The sequence below is a fragment of the Tenrec ecaudatus genome, chromosome 2 (genome assembly GCF_050624435.1).
Source record: "Tenrec ecaudatus isolate mTenEca1 chromosome 2, mTenEca1.hap1, whole genome shotgun sequence".
Taxonomy (NCBI): domain Eukaryota; kingdom Metazoa; phylum Chordata; class Mammalia; order Afrosoricida; family Tenrecidae; genus Tenrec; species Tenrec ecaudatus.
The window spans coordinates 158,211,997-158,236,790 of NC_134531.1; the positions used below are offsets into that span (position 1 = coordinate 158,211,997).

Here is a 24,794-nt window from a genome sequence, read left to right on the forward strand (position 1 = left end):
TTCAAAGTGCTGCTCATGGAATTGTCAGCCCAACTCGTCACCCACTCTGGCTAGCACTGGGAAGATCTGAAACTGGATTATGGAACCCGAGGGAAGGGTATGAAAATGCAAAGCCAAGCTTTAGACAAGGCTCCGCTGAGGACCATTCCCCTAGGAGGGTAGAGATGTGAAAGGAAAGCACTTAGGGAAGGTGAGGTCACAACAAGGATATATGCCAGTAACTGGGAAGATGGTTAGGAATCCAGCGAATGTTTCACCTACCTCCTGAGTAAGCCAGAGTGGTGCTAGTAAATCCGACTCCGCAGTTGGTTTAGAACCCAGCTATAAGCTTTCAGTCTCCCCAAGATCGTCAGGATCTTAGGAGCCCCGGTACTGGAGTGAGCTGCGTAGTCTCCGAAGCCCGTGGGGCATTTCACTGCCCTATGAGTGGAAATCAACACTGATGGTTTGGTTTGAGCTTCCAGTTCCTTAGCGGTGATTTGGGGGGAGAGGGGGAGGATTTTCCTAATTTATCCTGAAACTCAATCTCCAACTTTTTCTGCCAGAGGACTATCTACCCGCACAGTGCTGGAAGCTAGGCACATTCAACGGCTCGTACTGAGGAGGTGGGGATGGGAGCCTGCCCCTCGCTGCTTTCCTCTTCAGTGGGTTAAACTCTCCCCTTTAGGGGTTTCACCAGCAGACGGCAGAAAGAACTACTAGACAGACCCGAAGCACATAAATAACAATAGTCCCCAAAAGATGTGAACCCGTCTCGGCACACGCACCGGCTGCTTCTGACCACGCTGACTACTCGATTGATCAGCAATTGCAGCGCTTCCACAGTCACTGCAGAGGTGACCGTCACCACCACCGGATGCCAAGGCCGGTCGTACTGCCTGCTCCATAATAAAGGACTGAAGGAGACACCAAGGACCCATTCTGCAAAGCCTCAACTCCTCCCATCAGCCGCGGGACTCTGGTCCTGAGACAGACCCCTGGGCGCCCACGCCTGAGCCGGAGCTAGGACGAACAGGCCAATGAGAAGCCTGCACCCAAGAGGCGGGACGAGGAAGCTGCCAATGACGACTCCTTCCCGGAGAGAGAGCTTAGCTAATGAGGGCCCTGGGCTGGGGAGCGACGGCTGCTCGTCCAATGAGAGGCTGCGACCAGCGAGCCGGGCAGGCGGGACCCAGGAGGGACGCCGGGCGGGGCGGTGAGCAGGTCGCCAACCCGCGAGCGCCAGCCCGGGCGCGCTGCTGACCTGGTCGCCCCTGGCCATGGCTCGCGCTGCCCTGCTCCTCGCCGCTCTGTCCACGCTGGTCGCCGCCGCTGCTGCAGGCGGAGATGCCCCGCCCGGCAAGATCGGTGCGGGAAGGACGGGACGGGCGGGAAAAGGGTTCTCAGCCCGGAGCCGCTGAGTGGAGGAAGGGGAGGGAGGGCAGCTGGGTGGTTGGGGAAGACGGGGCTGCCATGGGGAGGGGGCTGCTTGGGGCGGAATGGGGGCTTTGGCAGGACCGGCCACAGGTCTCATCAGAAGGTCCGGGGTCACTCAGTGAGCATCTGCTGTGCACCCGGCTGTTGGCCAGGCGCCCCACTGACAAGAGGTCAGCGTTGGGGCGATCTCATTCACAAAGGGGCATGAAGAGCCATCCTCGTGGTAGGTGGAGTTCTTCCCGGGGGTAAGACGGCACAGAACAGGGAAGTTGTGTACTGTGGTTGACAGAATGCTTGAACGCCGAGAAAGGCACTGCCCCACACCGCCCCCCCCCCCCCCCTGCGATGCAGCTCAGGAGAGCTTCCTAGAAGCAGTATCTCGTCAGCGTTGTCCTGGGAACTTGGGACATAGTCTTACCTGAGACAGAGCCTGAGGTAGTTCTGCTAGAGGGAGACTTGCTGAATGACAGAGGGAGTCATTTTACAGGGATCGTTTTAATTATTATAGGGGTGGGGCTCAATATTTTCTTTTGTAGTTTTTCAAATATGTAGCAAAGTTGAAAGGTTTTTATAGCATTCGTTCCTAGTTCAACCTGGTGACCCACCTGCATTCTACCAGTAGCCAAAGCCATTCTGTTTGCTTTGTTGGATAGACATCACACAACTCATGGGTCCATGAAGCCATCTTGTATGGGTTATTTTGATGCATTACAAAGTGAGCTTCATGGGTTGTTAGGTGCAGTCAGTTCCACGTCAGGTCATTTCCAACTCATAGCGACCCTGTGTACTACGGAATGAACACCCCCCAGTCCTTTGCCAGTCACCTAGTTGTTGTGTGAGCCCATTGTTGGGGCCACTGTGTCAGTCCTTCTCAGTGAGGGTCTTCCTCGTTTTCACTGACCTCCACCAAGCCTGATGCCCTTCCTCAGGGACTGGTCCTTCCTGAGCGCATGTCCAAGTTACATGAGATGGACAAAGTCTTGCTGTCCTCACTGCTAAGGAGCATTCTGGCTGTACTTTCCAGATGAAGTCGTTTGTTTTTCTGGCAATCCATGGATACAAGGGCTTCAAAAAGTTCTTGGGAAAGTCCCAGTGTCTTTTCATTCCATATTTCCACAAGCTTTTTGAAACACCCTTGTGTGTTTCATATTCACCATCAACATTATATTTCAAATGCATTCCTTTTTACCCTGATCTTCCTTATTTGATGTCAAAGGAGCTCTGGCGATACAGTTGGGTAAATGATGGACTGATAACCACAAGGTTGGTGGTTCAAACTCAACGTCTGCCCCAAGGGGGAAAGATGAGGCTGGCTGCTTCTCTAAAGGTTTACAGCCTGGGAAACCCTATAAAGGGTTGCTGTAGTCAGAATCAGTTCAGTGGTGGGTTTTGCTTGGTTTATTCATCGTCAAGCATGCATGCAAAGTGATTAAAAATACCATAGCTTGGGTCATACCTTAGTCCTTAAAGTAACATCTTTGCTTTTTAATGTTTTAAAGAGGTCTTTTGCAGCAGATTTGCCTAGTGCAGTATGTTGTCTGGTTTCTTGACTGCTGCTTCCATGAGCATTGTTTGTGAATCCTCGTAAAATTAACCTTGGCAACATCAGTTTGTCCTCCACTTACCATGATGTCTACTGGTCTAGTGGCGAAGGTGTTTGTTTACGCTCAGGTGTACTGGTCTGATATTCATCAGTAAGCCCTTCAAGCCCTCTTCCCTTTAAACAAGCAAGGTTGTATCTGCATATCATGCATTGTTAATGAGCCTTCCTCTAATCCTGATGCTGCATTCATATAACCCACCTTCTCAGATTATTTGCTTAACATCCAGATTGGATGTGTGTGATGAAAGGATGAAACCCTGACGCACACCATGAAGTACAGCCTGCCCTTTTTCGGTTCAAAGGACGCCCTCTTGGTCCACGTACAGGTTCCGCATGAGTACCACTAAGTGTTCTGGAATGCCCATTCTTTCATATTATCCATAATTTGGTCTGGTCCACACAGTCAAATGACTGAATAGTCAAAGAAATGCAGATAAACATCTTTCTAGTATTCTCTGCTTTTAACCAAGACTCATCTGACATCAGCAAGGACAGCCCTCTTGCCCTGTCTCTGCTGAATCAGGTTTGAGTTCCTGGCAGCTCCCTGGGCATATATTGTTGCAAGCATATTTTAATAATCTTGAGTAGAGTTTTACTTGCATGTAACAATATTAATGATATTGTACATTCTGTTGGGTTATCTTTCTATGGAACGGGCACAAATAGAGATCCCTTCCAGTTGTTTGGCCAGGTAACTGACTTCCAAATTTCTCGACAGTTTCTTAGGATTCAATATTTGATCTGCCTGCAGTTTTTTTATTCCTTTTAAAAAGTGTTGTTTTCACTCCTGTTGAGTCCCTCTCATAAAATAATTCTCCTAGGCAGAGATGCGGGTGAGTCTTCAGGCCTTCCACACACTGCACTTGTCAGAAGTACCTTGGGATGCCCTAGGAAACCACCACAGACTTACAGGGATCGGTGCTGTGGGGAGGTTTCTTAACTTACAAAACCACAGCCCAGGCCATAAGCAGTTAAAGTGGTCAGCAACCCACAAGCGCAGTTCTTCGCTGCCCTATAAGGTCACTTTGAGGCAGAATCAACTTGATGGCAGTGAGCAGAGTTGAGTTAAAACATAATCAAAGCTCAGCCAGGGGTGGAGTTTATCGCTTTTAGAGAAAGGGGAATTCTGAGAACTGGAGCGGCCAGAGAAGACCTCAAAGAGAAGGTAGATTTCGAGCCGGGCTTTGAAGAATGGGGAAGAGTTCTTAATGACCTGCCTGTCTGTCAGGTAGTGTCGGGAGGTTACGGGGTCTTACCCCATCCTATGGAAGCAAGCTGCAGGACATTGGGGGAAGAACAGAGCCTCATCCCAGCAGAACAGTCTCTGGCAGTGGGCACTTCCTGTTAGAATGACTTCAACTCTGAACCCCTCAGCGGCGTGGCACCTTGACATCTTCAACCCAGCCACAATTCCATTTGATATGCTTCCCTTGTTCATTCGGTTCTCTCTAGAGAGAATAGGTTTCTCCCACTGGCCAAAAACCCTGTTGTCCTGCAGGGCCTTGATCAGATGGTACTACAGAGCACCATCAAGCCAAGCTGAAGCTTTGTCCCTGCACCTTCTTAGCAGAATTCATTGCTTCCTCATTGGGATTCTCTTGGCCCGACTGTTGTGCTTCATCACAGGTTGCCAAACTAATTGTGCATGCGTCGGCCCATGCCGTGCCTGGCTGCTGGGGGCAGAAGCCCTGTGTACGTCATCTTTCGGCCCCGGGATCACTGTGGGGATCGGTAAAGTGCTGAATTCAGTGGTGCACAATGAGGTGATGCTGTCTGCTTCCCTATCTCTCCCTAGCAGCTTCCAGGACTTGGGGGTGCAGTTTCTAGGGGAAAATGGATCTTTTGCAACTCTGTTTGCAGTGGAGGGGAAGGAGAACTTGTCAGTGCATATAGCTGTCCGGGGAAGCCAGCCCCTAACACATCATTACGGATCCGGTAGGCGCAATTGTACAGCGATAATAAGTAAAGATCATAGTAAAGTTATAGAGAGCATGAGCGATAGAAGTGAAGTATTGAAATAAATGGAGTCAGACACGATTCATGGTAGCATGCTCACCTCAGCCCCACCTGGTGATCCATGTGGAGGGAGGGAGAGAGTTTAATGCTAGCCCAGGCTTTATATCTTCTCTGGGGACGTGCAAGCCCCCTAATTACAGGTGCGTACAAACGTCACAGAAAGGGGTTGTGCTATAGGTAATACAATAATGAGAGGGGGTGGTCTAGGGACACACATGCAATAATAAGAGGAGGGGTTGGGGGTATACCTGTGACAAGATGGGCAGATAGCCAGTTTGGCCTGTTCCCTGACTCAACTGATGGAGATCATTATTGGTGGGATGTGGACGCTTGGTCGCAGGCCTCAGGGAGGAATAGTTTATTGTCCCCAGTAGCAGGGAGTGAGGCCTGCCATATAGTCTGGTGACTAAATGCCCTAGAGGCCTACCCTGTAGTCTGGTGACTAACTACCCTCGGGGAGGATGTCTGTGTCTGACCTACTCCCCACATATAGCTGTGTGAAGTTTAAAGGCATCTTTGGAAATGGCTTAGAGATGCGGGACATGTACAACAGCTGGCTGTTGAGCCTGGCTCGGGGGCTATAGCAGCCCTGCTCTCAAAGCTTGCGAGTGTTAACTAGAGTCAGTTACCTGACCAACAGGATGAGATCCATATTTGTGCCCATTCCAAAGAAAGAAAACCTAACAGAATGTGGACATTGCCAAACAATATCAATATTACATTCAAGTAAACTTCGACTCAAGATGATTGAGTGGAAAATGTTTGCAGCAATATATCCCCAGGGAGCTGCCAGAAACTCAAACCTGATTCAGCAGAGACAGGGCATGAGGGTTGTCATTGCTGATGTCAGATGAGTCTTTCAGGATATGCCACAAGGCCTGCCTTCTAAGGTCCAGCACGCCAAGCCGAGCGTAACGTCTGGCAGCGGTAGAAGTCAGCCAAGCAAATGAAGTCAGCGATCGTTGTAGACAACGGGGGCAAGTCATACACCCCTTGTTGAGGGAGAACGTAAGCATGTACACTGTGGGGAAGGACGTGGAGGCAGATGAGAGAGTGGAGTATCAGGAGCTCAGGTAGCAGGTGAGATCACAGGAGCCAGGGCATGACGAACCAGCTAGTGTCTGAGGTTTGCCTGCCATGACCTGGTGAGCAGGTGGTCTGGCGTGGGCCCCACAGGACCGGTCACACCAGACTTCTCTCCTTTTCTTTGTAAATAAGACCACTAGGCTAGCAGATGAGAGGGAAGCGGTCTCGGGTTCGTGGCCGAGGGACAGTCTAGCTCCGTAGTTGCTGTTCAATGATAAGCCTGCCGGGAGCGGTTCCCGGTAGCGCCTCAGACCCCTGCCCAGGGAGCTGTTCTGGTCAGTGACTTGATTGAGAACGTCCACGCCACTGACAGCCGAGTTTACAGGTGACCGAAGGCGAAGAGGTGGGAGTACCAGGAATGATAAACCAACCGCCACGGAGTGAGGCAGGTCGAGTTTGATCTGATGGGGTGGGCGGTGGGTTGGTTTTGCTTCTTTGTATTTTGGGTTGTTGTTGGGTGTTTGCTTTTTTGCGTGGGTTCAGTGAGAGTTTACAGAGCAAATTGGTTTTGTGGGGAGTTTTGTATAAAACGAAGGGCATTCTGCTAGCACGACCGCACAGAACCTGGAGATTCCTTCCTGCCCTCTCGCGGCGAAGGTGGCTTTATCAACTGCGGGTCAAAGTAGAAGACAGGTTTTAAGGTGGCCTCTGGGCTTTCTTAATTGCCTCATCCAGTCCTTGGGCTGCATGCGGAAGGGCCTGCGTCCGTGGAGCACCCGTGTCTGGGGACAGTGCGGGAGGAACGAGGGGCCACCCGCAGCCTCTCACCTCCTCCTCCTGTCTCTCCTCCCCCACCCGGCGGGCCTGCTGACAGCCGTGGTCGGGGCTGGCATCGGGGGCTCCGCCGTGGCCCATTTCCTCCAGCAGCACTTTGGGCCCCGCGTACAGATGGACGTGTTCGAGAAGGGGACTGTGGGCGGCCGCCTGGCCACCATCTCCGTCAACAAGCAGCACTACGAGAGCGGGGCGGCGTCCTTCCACTCGCTGAGCCTGCACATGCAGGACTTCCTCAGGCTGCTGGGTGAGTGGCCCGCCCCGCCCCGCAAGGCCCGGCCCTCAGGCGCTTCGCTGAGCCCAGAGAGGGTGAGAAGCTTCACGATGTTGCACAGTGGGTTCGTGACAGAGCAGGGATTAGAACTCAGCTTTAATTCCCAGACCAATTTCTCCTCCTTTCAAGGTGCTGCCTCTCGGTAGTCGTCCCCACATGGTTCCCTCGGGCCACGTGCTGGCACCCTTCCAGGCGGTAACTCCAAACTCACTGCCCTTGGAGTTGGTTCTGACTCCCTCCCAGCGCCCCTAGCGGACAGAGTGTGTTCTAACCCTGCCCTCCAGCTCCACCGTGGGGGCTAGCTCCTGACTGAGCGCGTGTAGGCCCGGGCCAAAGCCATGCAGTGAACCAGGGCGAGAGCTGGGACTTCATGCTACAAGCCTCACTGGTCTGTACCCCGTTTGATCCAGAAATGCCTCTTCTCAGAAGGGATCCTACACGTGTCCGGACACGCCGCCAGGTGGCCTGCCGACACGGTGGCTCAGTCCATCCTCTGTACTAACTAGACGCCCAGTGATGAGAAAGTGATGAGGCCCATGCAGTGGGCCGCTGGGCAGCCAGACTGAGGAAGCACGTGTTTTCCAGATACGGACGGCCCATGTGGACGGTGTGGGGGTCAACCGTCTCTGGGCAGGAGCTGTCCCCAGGAGGGAATGGAGGGGCTCGGGGACAGGTTGGGAGGGGAGGTTTGGCACAGGCCGTATGCCCTCTAAGCCTCGGTTTCCCATCTTTCGAGGGAGCAGTGAGCACTCTCCCATTCAGTCCGCTGGCAAAGTGAGATGGCACGGGCGCTGGGATCAGGCTGCCCGGGGGCTGCCTCTGAGAGCAAGCCCTGGGCACCCTAGGCTGGCCGCCTTCACTCCCGTTCCCTATGCGTAATGGCGAGCACAGCCTAGTAGGTGCTGGGGCGCTGGTGCCCCCTCTGAACAGAGCAGCGCCCGTGGCCGCCAAGACCGGGCTTTCTCTCCGGGTCCTTTGGGGAGGCCCCTCGAGTCCCTGCCGCCCAAGCGCGCTCCGTGTCCCCGCAGGGCTGCGGCACCGGCGCGAGGTGGTGGGCCGGAGTGCCATCTTCGGCGGGGCGCACTTGGTGCTGGAGGAGACCGACTGGTACCTGCTGAACCTCTTCCGGCTGTGGTGGCACTACGGCATCGGCTTCCTGCGGCTGCAGATGTGGGTGGAGGAGGTCATGGAAAAGTTCATGAGGTGAGGCTCCGCTGCCTCCCTTCCTCCGTTACCTGTTCCCCTCACTCCTCACCCTTCCTGGTCAGCACCTCCAGATTGCAGTGGATGTTCACCCCAACGTCAGCGCCCCAGCCCTAAAAGGTGCTCAGAGGCTGCTCCCCTGGCCGGCTCTGTGCCCTGTGCCAGGGTCTTCCTGCCCTCGATTTGCCTGCCCCAGGAAAGGCCATCTAGGCCCCGAGCCCTTTGGCCTTGTGTATTCTCTCCCTGGTCAACTTGGTCCGAGCCCAGCACGCTGGGCTCTCCCTTCTGCGGAAGATGACTTCCATCTGTCGAGTGAAGCCCAGTTGCCTCCCTAACTCCCATGCCCACACCTGGACTGCCTCCCGTGTCTTGTTGACCATCAGCCATGGCCCCACACTAGGCGGCCTCCCAGAGACCAGCCCTGTGGACATCAATCAGCTGAGGGTTGCTGGCATGGGACCAGCCCCTGTGAGGGGGTAAACTATGGGGGGGGGCCTCTGGGAGGGAGCAGGTACCCTGCCAGATTGGACCCGAGAAGAGCACCCTTGAGCCAGCAGATAGGGTGCTGCCATCTGGTCCAAGGTCCTAAAAGCGAAGACAAAGTGGGAGCATATGGCGAAGGGATGGCTGTGGGAGGACCCCCACTGCCTGCTGAGGCCGTGTGACTTTGGACTGTGGCCTCAGGCCTGGCACCCTCGGCCTCCCCATGGTGCTTGCAATGGGCTGGGGTTCCAAGTGCCATCTCACATCCACCCAGCTTCCAGGAAGACTTTCTTGCCTAAGTGCTTTGCCCTTTGTTGCCCTGCTCAGGCAGGGCAGGCTGAGAGAGGTGCCATCCTTGTCACCTTGGGAAGGCAGATAAGCACTCTCCCGCCCTTCCCTCTACCCTGTTCCCTTGGAGGAGGGGCTTCCACCAGAACAAGGGTGGGTCAGGGGGAGCTGACCAGCTTCACAAGCAGAGCGCCTGGCAGGCCTCCCAGGTGAGGGGGCCGGTATTGGGTGGGTGTACAAGGCCCAGCTCTGTGTGTCCCCAGGATCTACAAGTACCAGGCCCACGGCTACGCCTTCTCTGGGGTGGAGGAGCTGCTCCGTTCTCTGGGGGACACTGCCTTCATCAACATGACCCAGCGCTCCGTGGCCGAGTCCCTGCTCCAGGTGGGCGTCACACAGCGCTTCATCGATGATGTTGTCTCCGCCGTCCTGCGGGCCAGCTACGGCCAGTCAGCAGCTATGCCTGCTTTTGCCGGTGAGCCTTCGCCCCCAGCCTGCCCACCCTCAGGCTCCTTCCCCGTGGTGCTCGGATGGGCTGGGGTCCCAGGTGCCACCTCACCTCCACCCAGCTTCCAGGAAGACTTTCTTGCCTAAGCACTTTGCCCTTTGTTGCCCCAGCCTCACCTGGTCCTGGCAGTCACGAGTGCAGACACACACACACGCACGCACGTGCACACACGGCCTCCGCAGCCGTGTGTAAAAGGGAGGCTCACGTCACAGGCCCCGAGTGCTTCTGCCACTCCTGGCTGTCTGATGATCCTTTGTAGGTGTGTAAGTGTAACCTTTAGGTCATACTCTGTTCTCTACCTTGGTGTCAAGAGCAGCCATTCTGGGGCCTCTGGCCTGGTACCCATCCACTGCAGCACCTTCCCCCGGGCAGGTGGGCATGGTACAACTGCACAGCACCCAGAGGGGTCAAAGCCAAATCTCCCGGGGGAGCTGAGGCAAGTCTCTCCCAAGGGTGGTGACTATTCTGGGCCTGATAAGATGTGGTTGGCTTTTAACCAGCTGCACGGGCACTGGCTGCCCTCCTCCTGGGAGACTGGTTCCTTCTCTTCTCCCACCCTCATAGCATGGGAGGGCCACGACTCCATCCTTGGCTAATTCTCAACCCCCCGCGTCCCCTTAGCAATGTCATCGGGTCACAAGACTTTCAATCCCACCCCTCGGTAGACCGACCCCTAGAGCTCCCCCTGGAACAGCAGACTCCAGTGTCAGCTGCCACCATGAAAGCCAGCGGGCTTCTTGCACCCGGTCCGTCCACCGTTGCCCTCAGGCCTGCTCCTCCCCTGCTCTTTCCCAGCTCTTCAACTCTGCCACTGGGGCAAGCCGGCTCGTAGCAACCACCTTGTAGGATAGAACTGCCCCTGTGGGTTTCCAAGACTGAAAATCTTTACGGGAGTAGAAAGCCTCAACTTTCTCCCACAGAGCGGCTGGTGGTTTCAAACTGCTGACCTTGCTGTTAGCAGCCCTACACGTGACCACTATGCCAGGGATTAGTGGAAAAGAACTCCTCTCCTTTCTGTTGTTCCAGCAAAGCCTCAGCTCATTTCTTCCCCTCCCGCCCTACAAGGGATACATCAGAAATCCTGTCTGCTTTACCTTCAACACAGAGCCAGAATCCACCAATTCTCAGCCTGGTTCCATCCTCATCTATGCCACCAGCCTCCCTCACCTGAAAGTCTACAAGCTCCCCTGCCTGCACAAAACACTACATAGGCTCTCACTTTCATTCAGCCCAAACCCCGTTATTCCAGGGGCCTGTGGGGCCCTAGCAGTCAGCCCGGCCCTCCCTGCAGCTCAGCCGCAGGGCAGAAAGAGCCAGACCCGTTGCTGTGGACTGGATTCTGACAGATGGCAGCAGTGGCCCGCATGTGACCCCTGGGTTTTCTTCCGTAGATTTTCACAAGTACACACCACCAGGTCTTTCTACCTAGTCCCTTTCCGTCTGGCAGGCAGGTGGTGGCTGCACATGACCTGTGTTGGCAGGGAATTGAACTGGGAGAATCCTACCATGGAGCCACCTCTGGCCCCTCCCCCAGACAGTTGCCGGGAACTGCTCCTCCATCATGCCTTTCCCTTCTCATCACCGAGGCTGCCCTCCCCTCCTCCTGCCTACCGTGCCTGCCACCTCCCCTCCCCCTCCTCCATGCCCTGCCACCTTGGTTTGCAGACAGGCTGCCAGCCGGCTTTACTTCCCACTGGAGTGAAGCTCCCCCAGGGCAGGGCCAGGGCCCATCGTCTCTGATGTACCATGCTTTCCAGACCCTTGCAACTGTTCCACAACCAGAACAGGCACTCAGGGATGAATGAATGAATGAATCAGTCTGTATTTAACAAGTGCTTCCCATGGGCTCAGGACACCACCACCCTGGCTCCTGGCCTGATTGGCCCTTTCCTGTCTTTCAGGTCTTGTGAGTAAAACAAAACTCACTCACCATACAATTCACCCACAGCAAGTCTGCAATTCAGTGGATCTTAGAACATTTTCATCTCCCCCAAAAGAAATTTCACACACACGTGCACACACCAAACAGCCCAGCCCTCCAGCTCTAGGCAGCCGCTCCCCCACTGTGTCTGTGGACTGGCCTGGGCATTTCCTGTGCTCGGTGCTCTTGCGGACTGGCTTTTCTTGTGGCTCAGTGCTTTCCCTGCCTTGTACCAATGGGTAGAGTTAGTCCCCTTGCCTGTGGTTGGGAGGAGGCTCATAGTGGGTGCAATGGGCTCTCCGACCCCCCAGAACCCACCACCAACCTTCCCCCTCCCCCTTTGTCCAGGGGCCATGTCGCTTGCGGGAGCCCAGGGCAACCTGTGGTCCGTGGAAGGAGGCAACAAGCTGGTCTGTTCTGGTTTGCTGAGGCTTACCAAGGCTAACGTGATCCATGCCACGGTGACCTCTGTGACCCTGCACAGTAAGGGTGAGTGGACAGAGCAGCAGGCAGGCCCAGCCTGTGCTCAGACAGCCCCTCTTCTGCCGCCTCTACCCAAACCAACCCCTGGTTTCTGATCTCTTGGGGGGTGTTGGGGGACAGAAAGGGAAAAACAGCCCAGGAAGCCCAGCAGTGCTGAGTGACACCAGAGGGCACTGTTGTCCCCTGCAGAAATGAACCTCCTCCTTAACCCAGTGAAACCTTTGAGCCACCACCTTGGGTGCTGCCCCCAGCTGGTCAGCGCCAGAACCAGATCCAGAACTGGTTCCAGCCCCATGGGCTTCTGACAGCCACACCAGCACGTGGAAACTGGGACACCCACTCCTGGACCCAGCTGCCGGCTTTCTGCCCCGAGTCCCTGGCATGGTGCCGTTGGTGGTGGGCCCCGGGTGGGAGGGCAGCAGACCAAGCACAAGGGAAGGTGAATGGCGTGCTCTCCCATCTCCTTCCAGAAGGGAAGGCCCTGTACGAGGTAAGCTACGAAACGGAGCAGGGCCACAACTCCGACTTCTATGACATCGTGGTCATTGCCAGCCCCTTGCCCCTGGACAACAGCAGCAGCAACCTCACCTTCCAAGGCTTCACGCCGCCCATCGATGACCTGCAGGGCTCCTACCAGCCCACCGTTGTCTCCTTGGTCCACGGTTACCTCAACTCTTCCTACTTCGGCTTCCCCGACCCTAAACTTTTCCCCTTTGCCAGCATCCTCACCACGGACTTCCCCAGCTTCTTCAATACCCTGGACAACATCTGCCCTGTCAACATCTCAGCCAACTTCCGGCGGAAGCAGCCTCAGGAGGCAGCCGTCTGGAGAGTCCAGTCCCCCAAGCCCCTCCTTCGGACCGAACTCAAGACCCTCTTCCGTTCCTATTATTCAGTGCAGACGGCTGAGTGGCAGGCCCACCCCCTCTACGGCTCCCGCCGCACCCTCCCCAGCTTCGCTCTCCACGACCAGCTCTTCCACCTCAGCGCCCTGGAGTGGGCGGCCAGCTCCGTGGAGGTGATGGCCGTGGCCGCCAAGAACGTGGCCCTACTGGCCTACAACCGGTGGTACCAGGACCTGGACAAGATCGACCAAAAGGACTTGATGCACAAGGTGAAGACGGAACTGTGAGGGTTCCACGGGGCCCGGGGGTGCTCCCAGCCCCACCACACCCCCTGCACCCAGAACCTCCTGAGCAATCCCCTGCAGGGCGGGGCCACGTGGCCTGCTGTCTGCCCATTCTCATCACGGTGGCTTCTTAAGGGAGGCTGGAGAAAATCCATCCCGGCCAGTGTGTTCAGTTTATTTATTTTTTCCTAAGAAAAGAAATAAAAATCCATGCCCTCACACTGCCTCTGCCTGGTTTCCTGCCGAGAAGGCAGGAGCCAGTGGGACAAAGAGGACTCCTCGTGCAGGTTCGACACTGGTGTTCAGTCAGCGCTGACTCCCGGTGACCTTGGACGTGTGGAGTAGACCTTTCAAAAGCAAACCCCCAAGCCAGTCTTCCCAGAAGCCTCTAAGCGTGGGCAAACCACCAAGCTTTGGGCTAGTACCTGTCTACTCCCAAAATGAATTGAAAGCAACCAATGATGAAACATTTATCAAAGTCACAAAATACAACGGCAGATTACAAAGTGTAAGAAATGACGTGATGTCACTGTTCCGTGTCACCCTGGCTAGGGTGTGATTCTCTGTGGTTGGGCAGATATTAGACTATTTGCATTTCCATAATGTAGCCGCGTCCGGGTGTGAGCTGATGTCGTCAGCCAAGCACCCTCGGGGCTGTGGCCTGCATCCCGTACACATGGACTTTGTGGTGTGCGTGTAGTCTCTCCACTGGTTCCACTCCGGTGGATGGAAGCTCCTGCGGGCCACGCCCTTGCTGGGTGTGAGGCGGCCACCGCCAGGCCTCTCCACAGCACTGCGTCTTGGAGGAAATGACAGTGATGGGATCCAAAGAAGGCTGCCATGTAACTCAGCCTGGGGGTGGGGAGAAGGAAGCACAGCACTCCCTGGGAAGAGGGCTGCTGCGTTGGCCTCAGGAGGAATCAATCCGCCATGCCGTTCCTCACGCCAGGGGCCAGGGCTTACGGACTCTGGCTCTGTCTCCCATGTGGGGGACAACAGGCAGATCTTGCCCGAGGCAGCGGGCCAGCAGAGGAGAGGCTGAAACGAAAGAGCTGGGGTGGAGTTCAGAGGCTAAACTGGCGCCGCCCCTTGTGATTCCTTTGAAAGGGAAAGAGAAGATTATTTTAAAAAGAGGTGGGGGACTGATAGCAAGAAGAAAGAAAATGTTTCAAAACTGATTGTGGTACCAATTGTACAATACTGCTTGATGTGATTGAACTTTGGAATGTTGTGATATCTGCAAGAGCTCCCAATAAAATGATTAAAAATCGAGAAAGAAAATGAGCTCCGTTGTTCTAGAAATTTCTAAAGATTGGAAAAGGAAGTGAAAATCATTTCCATTCACTTTGGACCTTTCTGTAAAGGAAGAGGCCTGAGAGGACTGAAACAGGATGCTCAGCAGGCGTGGCCCATGAGTCAAGCTCCCTATCAGCATCTTCCTGGAGAACGCTTGGGGGCGGGGTGGGGTAAGGGTGAGGGGTGGTATATTTAGATAAACATGCAGATTCCCAAGTCCCACTCATTGTCCACCTGTGGGCTCCGACTCATGGTGATACTGTTGTAGGACAAAGTAGAGCTGCCCCCGTGGAGTTTCCAAGGCTGTACGGGAGCTTCCTGGAAGCGGGCTGCCTCGTCTTCCAAGAGGCAGCTGGTGGGTTCAAACTCCCAGCCTTTTGGTTAGTGGCTAAGCGCTCAACCACCGTGCCACCAGGGCTCCTTTGAGGCCCGTGTACCCAGACCTGCTGAATCAGGCTCAGAGCAAGGGGCTCGGGTGCCAGGAGGGAACCACATGGCCAAGTGATCCTAGCTCATTGTGTGGCATTCCTAACAGGACAGACCCCAGAAGCTATCCAACTGACTACCCTCTGATTACAGATGCGGACATAAAAGTTTGCTTAAAGTAGGACACCGCTTACCCACGGTCTCCTGGTGAGTTCATAGAGCAGAGCTCAAATCTGGAGATCTTCAGGATCCACTGAGTTTAGCAGAGGGCAAAATGCCCCTCATGTGGGTAAACGCCATGTCAGTACCAACTCCCAGCCAGCCAGTGGGACAGGGTAGAACTCCCCCTGTGGGATTCTGAGATTCAAACTGTTTGTGGGACTAACAAGCCCCATAGAAATAGAAAGTCTTTCTCCCTTGGAGCTCCTGGTGGTTTTGAACTGCAGACCTTGTAGATCATAGCCCAACATGTAAGCTCCAGTTGGCTTTGATTTCCTTTTACTCTGCCAAGGTGTGAGGGATGGTTGTGAAAAAAGTCATGGGTGCAGAAAACCTAACTAGTTGGCTCAGCAGTTAGATGCTTTGATTGTTTATCATGAAGCCCCGGCAGGCAGGCATCTTAGCACTGAGCACTCTCCAGCTTCAACATGACTACCAACAGCTCCCCGGGTGGGCGAGTCTTACCCCACAACCACAGAACCATCCCTGGGCTCTGGGCCCAATGCAGGGAATGACACGTGCTGATTGGCTCAGGTCTTAGCCTCCGGACCAATCACCATGACAAGAGGGATGAGATGAAGCTGATTAGCATAGAATAGCCAGGTCCCCTTGTCCAGGCCAGTAGTCTTGACCAAACTAGAGGGCTGGATGGGGTGATGAGGGAATGGGAGGATGGGTCAATGTCAGTGAGCCACGGGAAGGATGCGGCTCCTCCATAACCCCTGAAATCTGAGCGTGCAATGGGATCCTTTGATGGTTTGAGTTGGAAATGAAGCTGGCTTGGGCCCTCATGGTGTCATTGATGATAATGTGGTATGGAGGACAATATGAAACCTGCCCTAGGTAATCATCCCTCCCTTGAGTCCCTAAAAAGTTTTTAGTGTGTGTGCAGAAGATCAAATGATAGTTATACTTGCTCCTGGGTTCTCAGGCAAGCTTTGTCCCCTTGCCCCTGTCTGACTGCACTAACCTGGCTGTGTCCTTCAGATGCCTCCTCTACCTCGGTAAGCGGCCTCAGCAGTTTAGAAGCAGAGCCAGCCCAAATACCCATGCCCTGTGCTCCCCGAGGCCCACGCCTGGAGTGAAGAGTCCACCACCTCCCTGCCACGACTGTGCTCCCCCAAGTTTCCTTGGCGGTCCTCTGATCAGAAGCAGATCACCAGATCCCAGAAGGGAGCAACAGGAAGCCCTTGCTTCAGGACTCACTCTAGGCAGCTGAGGCCAAGACAGAGGCACTCAAGACCCCGGATCCCCTAGGAGATGAGGGAGCAATTGCAAAGACAGAGAGAGCCTTAAAATCTACTGAACTGGAAAAGAGGCCACACTCATCCTTGGTAGTCCTGTGGTTGGCACTTGCTGAGTCAGTCCCCAACTCAGGAGGGCCCCTTGCACAACGGAACAGAACATTGCCCGCTCTGGTACCCTTGCTACAATTGGTTGGGGGTAACCCTTGGAATCCACAGGGTTTCCATTAGCTGGAATCTGGAAGTAGATCACCAGGCCTTTCTGCCTCGTCTACTCAGCCTGGAAGCTCCAGTGACACCCCTTCAAAAGCACAGCAAGACACCAGCATCAATCTACAGATGGGTGGTACTGGGCATCAGTGCATTGGCCAGGAACCAATCAATGGAAGGTGAGAATGCCACCACTGAGCCTCCAGCACCCGCTTAGTCATCCGGGCCCCTTTCAAGCCCCACTCTGGCACCCTGCCCTTGGAGCAAGGACCTCCCCCAGAATTGTAGGGGGGTGTTGTTGTTTGTTGCCATCAAGCCCATCGGGACTCATGACGACTCCGTGGGTTAGAGTGAAACTGTGCTCCATCGAGTCTGCGTGGCTGTACTCTGAGCAGCAGCACGTCACACCACTAACCTGTAGGTAAGCACTTAGAGCACAAAACATGTGCACCCCCTGTGGGCCTGGGGAACGGTGAGTGGCAAGAGGGAGCCGGAGAGGTGGTGTTGGGAGGATTGCCTTCCTCTAACTCATCCATGGGGGAACACAGAGTGAGCTATGGGCAAGTTTGGGAGCCTTGAAGTCTACTGGGCAACATCATGGGCTGCTAACTGCAAGGTCAGAAGTTTAAACCCACAGACTACTCTGTGGGAGAAAGAAAAGGCTCTCTGCTTGCATAAAGATGTACAGCCTCTTTGAAGGTAAACAGGTGGTCATTTAGCTCAGAAGCAACAAAGCCCACATGGAAGAAGTACACCAGCCTGTGCGATCACGAGATGTCAAAGGGATCAGGTCTCAGGCATCATCAGAACACAAAATCTTATTATAGTGAATGGGGGGGCGGTGCGGAGTGGAGACCCAAAGCCCATTTGTAGGCCACTGGACAGCCCCTTACAGAAGGGTCTTGGGGAGGAGACGAGCCAGTCAGGGTGCGATGTAGCAAAAATGAAGCATACAACTTTCCTCTAGTTCCTAAATGCTTCCTCCTTCCCCACTATCAAGATCCCAATTCTACCTTACAAATCTGGCTAGACCAGAGGATGCACACTGGAGCAGATGGGAACTGAAAGCACAGGGAATCCAGAGCAGATGATCCCTTCAGGACCAGTGGTGTGAGTGGTGATGCTGGGAGGGTGGAGGGAGGGTGGGCTGGAAATGGGGAACCAATTACAAGGATCTATGTGTGACTTCCTCCCTGGGGGACGGACAGCAAAGAAGTGGGTGAAGAGAGACGTCGGAAAGGGCAAGAATAGGACAAAATAATTTATAAATTATCAAGGGTTCATGAGGGAGGGGTAGTGAGGAAGGAGGGGAAAGATGAAGAGCTGATGCCAGTGGCTTAAGTGGAGAGCATTTTTTTTTTACTTGACCCTCTATTTATTTATTTTTAAATAAATAAATAAATGTGTTGAGAATGATGAGGGCAATGGATGTACAGATGTGCTTTACACAATTGATGTATGTGTGGATTGTGATAAGAGTTGTATGAGCCCCTAATAAAACGACTTTTTAAAAAAGAGATGTACAGCCACAGAACCCCACTTCGCAGTTCTACCCTGTGCAGAAGGTCACAATGGGTCAGAATTGACTCAATGGCGGTGAGTTTAGAGGCAAATCTTGGGCTCCCCCTAGAAGCCATTCACCAAGCACTGCCGGGACTTCATGCTGGGCACTGTATGCAGGTCAGCGCTGCACCCCCTACTCTCGTGGGGAGGGGAGTTTAATGGAGTGCCCTGCTGTGACCTTGAAACCAGAGGGACTAGGAATGGCAGCCGGTGCATGCTCAGCCCCCAGCCAGCTTCCCACCCAGGCCCTGGGGTCTGCCGCTCAGAATGATACAATCAGACACGCTCTGCAGGGCGGTGCTTGTTTCCCAGGGAAGGAACCGGCAGCCCTTGAGCAGCGACCTTGTGTCTCACTCTCAGGTATATTACAGACACCTTTTCCAGCAAGGGAGGAAGATGAGACCGACAGTCTCAAGAAGCCACAGGCCTGCAAAGAGTCATCATGAGTCCCAATTGACTCGATGGCAGTAAGTTGTGTTTGGTTTTGTTTCATCAAAGCATCTTTATGACACCTTAATAAGACAACTGCCATAATTCGTGTAAGAAATCCTCTCTTGTGGGACACTTGGAGTCCCTGGGTAGTACAAACAGTCCAACACTTGGCCAGTAGCCAAAAGGTTAGGGGTTCAAGCCCCACCCCCACCCTACCCCGGGAGCCTTAGAAGTAAGGCCTAGTGGTCTACTTTGGAAGGTCACAGCCATGAAAATGACATGGATGGTGCAGTTCTACTCAGACCCGTGGGGCCGAGTCACCATGGGGGACAGGTCAGAGCAGCTGGTCAGTGTGCGGCTGATGCTCAGCTTGGGGCCCCGCCTTCCCACCACAGAGAGGTGTTCCTGGGCTGTCATCTCTCAAGATGAGGAGGCCCCTTACAAAGCTGGCCTTCCCAAGACCTCTCCCACCGTGAAGGACAGGCTGTGCGGGCCTCACAGGAGTGGGATACTCGGGCTGGCACATGCCGCCGTCCTTCCATGTGTCTGGAGCCAGGCTGAAGCTTCCAGGGGTAATTTTAACCAGAGCAATCCCCCAAAAGGTAAGTAACTCACCACCCCCGGCAGACACATTCCTAACCATTGGCCTTTCATGAATTAGCTCCTCAAACCCCTCAGAGCCAAAGCTGCTTTAAGCACTGAACTGAGAGCTGCGCGGTGACGCATTCTTGCACTGAGCTGTTGGCCCTGGGATTGAAGTGAACTCTAGGGCATTAGCTATTTCTTACCCCTCAGAAAACAGCCTGAGCCCTCAGCTGTCTTGGAGCGAAGGTATTCTGAGACCCCGAACAGCTGGTTCCAGATTTGCTGGAGTAGCTGGAAAGTTCAGGAGAGGATTGAATTTCAAGAGGCCAATGGGGGAAGAAGGGGGTGAGTAAAAGTCTCATCTTCAGGGGTCACGATCGGTCCACATTGCCAATATATGCATGATTTTATTGGGGGGTCTTACAGCTCTAATAACCATACATCAGTTGTATGCACTTGACGTAATCTCCTCAGCATTAGCGTCCTCCTCTGTGTCAGCTTAACCAACCAAACTACAATAACACCGCTGAGCTCAGATTCTCAAAGTATAGGCTCATAAACTCAAATTAAAGGAAGCAGAAGCCAACGCAGGACTTCCCCCAGCCTACATCATTGCTGGAGTACCACTGAGAGCTGGCACGCCCTCCTTGTCTAGATGGTGCGAAACCTCCCCACCCACACCCACCCCACCCCACCCCATCCCACCCCGACCCTGCACCCAGGGTTTGCTTTGGGCCCCAAGGAGCAAAGTCAAGTTCTTGCTTTACAATAGACAGCCTTTACTTCTCATTGGTCTTGATCGGCAGTGGGGTGGGGAGAACGGTCTCCGCCCCGCCCCCAGGGGGCGTGGACTGGGCCTGCCGGGCTCAGAAGATGCAGGTACAGCCCACAGCTATGGTCTCCATGACGGTGCGCTGGCGGCAGGGCCCGGTGCGCGGCGGCTGCGGGCAGAGGCGACGGCGCACCGGCACCTGGCTGAACACGGGCACGCTCACCATGCTGCGGTCCTCCTGCATGGTGAAGGGGTTCACGCAGCCCAGGCACAGGCACTGCGCCTCCGGCAGGTCCACGGGGACGCGACTGGGGTCATGGTTGATGCTGCAGCGGGGCGGGAGAGAGAGCGCAGATCGGCAAAGAGCGCATCGTGCAGTCCCACGCCTCCTCCTCTTTCCTAAGTGGGTTCATTTCCCCTCTTGAGCCCTAGTGGTGTCCTGGTTAAACACTCAGCTGCTAACAGAAAGGAGAAAGATGGGGCAGTCTGCCTCCGTGAAAATTACACCCTGGGAGACCCTGTGGGGCAGTCTCTACTCTGCCCTGTAATGCTGCTGTGAGTTGCAATCCGCGCAAGGACAATGTTTTTGCTGTTGTTTTTCATAGGTTTATTCATAATTCGATTCAGCAGCAAGGAAGAAGGGCCCAGTGTTCATGAGGGGAAACGGGAATATCATGAACAGCAACCGCAAGTTCAGGGTCATCAGGCCGGGACCAACCAAGATTTTCCCAGAGTCCTTTCATCCCCGCTCTGTGGGTGGCACAGGCTGCTTCCCCTTGGGCCTGCGGGCCAGTCATGAGCCTGTTGGAAGCCCCGCTGCTGACCTAAAGGGGGCCCCTGGAGCCCACCCTGAGGGCGCTGCCTCCACACAGACCTGATACTTTTGCTCCGAAACACCTGGGCCTGCTGTTGGGGCTGGGGGTGGGGTGTGAAGGGGGGTCCGGACTCCATGGTGAGGGGCTTGGTGTGGCTTCCTTTTTCACCACCCTCCCACTTGTTCATATTGATGGGAAACTGAATCCATATGGAATAACCCAAACTCACTCGGATTCCCACTGGAAGAGGAGTCAGAGAGAATTGAAAGGTAACGGCATGTTCCTACAAATGTTTTAAAAACAGCCTCCCCACCTGATATTTTGATTCAGTCTCCATTTATCAGACACATATTTTTAACAGACCTACATGTGCGTGAGCCCGACCCCCCTCCCCCCACCTTCAGCATTCACTGATGTGTCACACAGACACGTCCCCACATGGGGCCCTCGTGGAGCTAGCTAGACAGGGACTTTCTTGGAGACCTATGCCTTTGCTCTCTCTCTCTCTCTCTCTCTCTCTCTGTGTGTGTGTGAGATGGGGGGTGAACTAAGCCTGTGGACCTGTGGACCTACATTGTCAGCATCACCTGGGAACGTGTTAGACATTCCGTATCTACTCTGCATTTTACAAGCCCACTGGGTTGCCCAGGGGCATCACAGAGAAACCTGGCTCTGCAGGATCTTTGAAGCCCCCCCCCCCAGGTCCATTGCTGTCCAGTTGCTTCTGACTTAGAGTGCACCTACAGGACAGAGTAGAAGTACCCCCACAGGATCTCTGAGACCGAAGTCCTTCCAGCAGCAGACTGCCACATCCTCCTCCCACAAAGCGGCTGGTGGAGTTGAACCACCAACCTTCAGTCCGCAGCTGGGTACTGACTCACCCCTCCCAGAGTGTCTTTGCGGCCCTTCCAGTCGTCGGTCTAGAACTGTGCTGTCCAAGGTACTAACCCCGAGCCACAGGCAGCACTTCACATTGGAACTCATCCAGATCAGTTCCTCGTGGGCTCACCACACACAGAAGGCTAGCGTGGCCGCCACGCTGAGTCCTCCACGGTCGAAGAAGTTCTACTGAACAGCGAGCGCTGCCCTCCTCTCAGAACAGAGCTGTGTGGCTAAGAAATCTCTGGCCTGCATTCGGGAGTGGGACCACTTTAGTCAGTCCATTGCTTCACACATAGACACTGGTCCCTCTCTGTGTCAGGCATGACACTTAGGAGCTCTGCTGCCTGAGAGCACTGGCCCTAATTCCTAAACTAGCCGGAGTGTTTGAATGATGTGGTGGCTATAGACTCCTGCCTCCCAGGCTTCCACCCAAATCGGGATTTTAAAGGCTCCTGGAAAGGAGCCCTGGTGGCGTAGTCTTGACCTGTTGGACTGCTAATCACAAGGTCAGCAGTTCAAAACCACCAGCCACTCCACAGCAGAAAGACAGGGCTTTCTGCTCCCATAGAGAGTTACGGTCTCAGAAACTCACAGGGACAGCCCTACCCTGTCCTGCGTCGTGAATCTCTGCGAGTCGGCATCGACTTGATGGCAATGAGTTTGGTTTGGTGGGTGCTAAAGCTGGTGCATTGGGAAGTCTCATGTGAAAGACAGACATGGGCATCCAACTTACTGCCCCACGGACAAGTCCCCACAGGAGTTGGACTGCCCCACATGGAGATCTCATTTGACAATAAACCCGTGACCGAAGCATTAGTAGTACCTGCTTGGTAAAGGACAGACGAAGCAGCCAAACCTAGTCAAACTCCAATCTCTTAATCCAAAGTTTTAACGGTCACATTGACTGAGGCTATAAGGTGCCCTCCCCACCCCCACCCCCACAACCCAGCTTCCCCACTGCCACCCAGCCCAGCCTACCTGTAGCCCCAGGGTGACAGGCTCCGCTTATTGGAGAGCCACAGCTGCAGGTTGACCTCACACTTCTTCCTGGCCGGCTCGGAGCTGTTCCTCAGCTGGGCCACCATCTCCCGCAGGTTCCTCTCATACTCCTCCATGCGGGTGAACGGCTTCGCCCACGACACCAGGTCCAGGGGCGCCTGGTGAGGCCCAGGGGTCAGGGTCCCAGGCCGCCCTTGTCCCTTCCTCTTGCCTTTGGGGTTTCTTGGCTGGCCCAGCCCCAGGAAGATGGAGAGGGTAAGAAGAAACAGCTGGGGAGGGAGGCCACAGGTCAATGATGGGAGAACTAAGTCTCTGACCAAGACTCGGGGGTCCGGGGGCAAGAGGGAAGAGGAAAGATCCCTAGATTGGCCCCTCGCCTGCCATGCCCAGGTCCCACGGGGCCCCAGCGCTTGGCATGCTGGCTCTTCGCCGGGCTTTGGGATGGGCACCTTTCCCACATCCAACTCCTCTCTAAGGTCCTCTTGTGCCTCCCCAAATCTCCCGCCCACCTGCTCTCTCCAGCTCCTCCCTTCCCCCCACCGTCCAACAGTTTCCTCGCTGGTCTCCCAGGCCCGTGCCAGCTGCTTCCAACATCCTGGCCAGGGACAGCGACTGAAAATGCACATTTGACCAGGTCACCCTTCAATGGATTCCCACTCTCCTTCTGCTAACAACAGCCCCCTCCCCAGCATGACTGCTGCGGAACTGTCTCCTCGCCTTACCCTGTGCGTCAGCCTCAGCTGCCTCTCTACCCCTTACTGCCACAGTGCCACCTTCCAGCCACAGGGACTTCGCACATGCCTCTGCCTCAGACTTCTGCCTCCTCTTCCCACCTTCTGAATGCTTCTCAGCTCTGGTGTTCTTTCCGCAGGGATGCGCCGGTGGGCTCTCACCACATACACCACCTGCCTCTCTTCCAGGGCTGCAGTCTGACCATCCATGAGCATCTTACCCTTTGGCCCCTGCTCTGTGCACCTATGTCTACATGGTAAGGCCTGTTGGGCAGTGGTTACACGCTCAGACCTAACCAGCGTGCCGGCTGCCCTCCCCCACTCCTGAGTGGCTCTGCCGGAGGAAGATGGGCCACTGACTTCCATAAAAGTACACAGACTGTGGACATGTCATCGGGAGACATCAGGCTCTAGAGAAGGATGCCTAGGTGGTCACGCAGAGTCAACGAAAAAGAGGAAGGCCTTCCGAGTGATGGATGGGCACGGTGGCCAAGACAGACAAGGCTGGAGCACACTGTCAATTGTGAGGATGCGCAGGGCAGGGCATCCTCCCACTGCAAAGAGGGCTGCCATGAGTCCGGACACCCAATGGCCACCGCATGGAACAGCAGATGGCCCACAAGAAAGCACACACATTTCCCCGGGGACAAGTGCAAGGAGGGGACAGTCAGGCCATAGAGGATGCCAGTGACCCCCTGTCTAGCTGGTGGCAGTGGAGTGGTCAGGGCTTTCTCGGGTGGGATCTGCCCCATAAGAATGAAAGGTCAGAGACAGGCAAACGTAGGCAGAGTGAGTTTGGAAGCCTTGCAGGGAGAGGGCACCTGAGAGAGGAGGCTGGGGTCAGCGAAGAGCTTTGCTCTTCAGGGAACCAACGTGGGTGCCGTGTAAGTGGGCGAGAGGGGGGCTGGTCACGGGGCTCAGGGCTCCCTCTTGGATCCTTCTGCATGGCACCTGTCTGCCCGCTGCTACCCTGGGGCCCATCTCCCCCACCCTAACCCTCGGCCTGTAGCAGTACTGGTCCACTCCTCACCCACTTGTACTCACCCTCCCCCACTTCTCCCTCCCCAGGACCTGGAGCCTCAGGGCACCCTTGGTTCCCATGGAGGCTGACTCAGGGGCCCAGCAGGACCTAGGCTCCTTGGGAAGCTGGCAGAGAAAGGCCAGGACTGGTCAGAGCAGAGGACCCTTGAAGTGAAGTGAGCTTTATCTCCCCGTGGAACCTCACCAGCCTGCATGCCTGCGCTGGGTCCCTCAGTCATTGCCCTGCGGCAGGCACAGTGAGCCTGCTTCCCCAACAGGCCGGACCCTGGGAACAAGCCCCAGCACAGCCTCTCTTGGCAGAGCCTTCTCCTGGCGCCACGTCTGTGACAGTGACTCCAGTCACTGCATTCTCCCTTTTTGGTCCTACGTTCTGGCACACAGAATGTCTTGCTAAC

General features: G+C 55.0%; 2 protein-coding genes across 2 annotated transcripts; one reads left to right on the forward strand and one right to left on the reverse strand.

Moving 5' to 3' along the window:
• The first annotated feature begins 1,196 nt into the window (after positions 1-1,196).
• PCYOX1L (prenylcysteine oxidase 1 like) lies at positions 1,197-13,403 on the forward strand. The gene is made up of 6 exons (XM_075541793.1): positions 1,197-1,347; positions 6,936-7,142; positions 8,198-8,372; positions 9,407-9,618; positions 11,921-12,061; positions 12,526-13,403. The coding sequence occupies exons 1-6, from the start codon at positions 1,260-1,262 to the stop codon at positions 13,185-13,187; spliced, it is 1,485 nt and encodes a 494-aa protein (XP_075397908.1). The 5' UTR covers positions 1,197-1,259; the 3' UTR covers positions 13,188-13,403.
• Positions 13,404-19,952: 6,549 nt separating this feature from the next.
• Positions 19,953-23,574, reverse strand: IL17B (interleukin 17B). The gene is made up of 3 exons (XM_075542711.1): positions 23,461-23,574; positions 22,607-22,896; positions 19,953-20,257 (listed from the first exon to the last, which is right to left on the reverse strand). The coding sequence occupies exons 1-3, from the start codon at positions 23,572-23,574 to the stop codon at positions 20,026-20,028; spliced, it is 636 nt and encodes a 211-aa protein (XP_075398826.1). The 3' UTR covers positions 19,953-20,025.
• Positions 23,575-24,794: the final 1,220 nt, after the last annotated feature.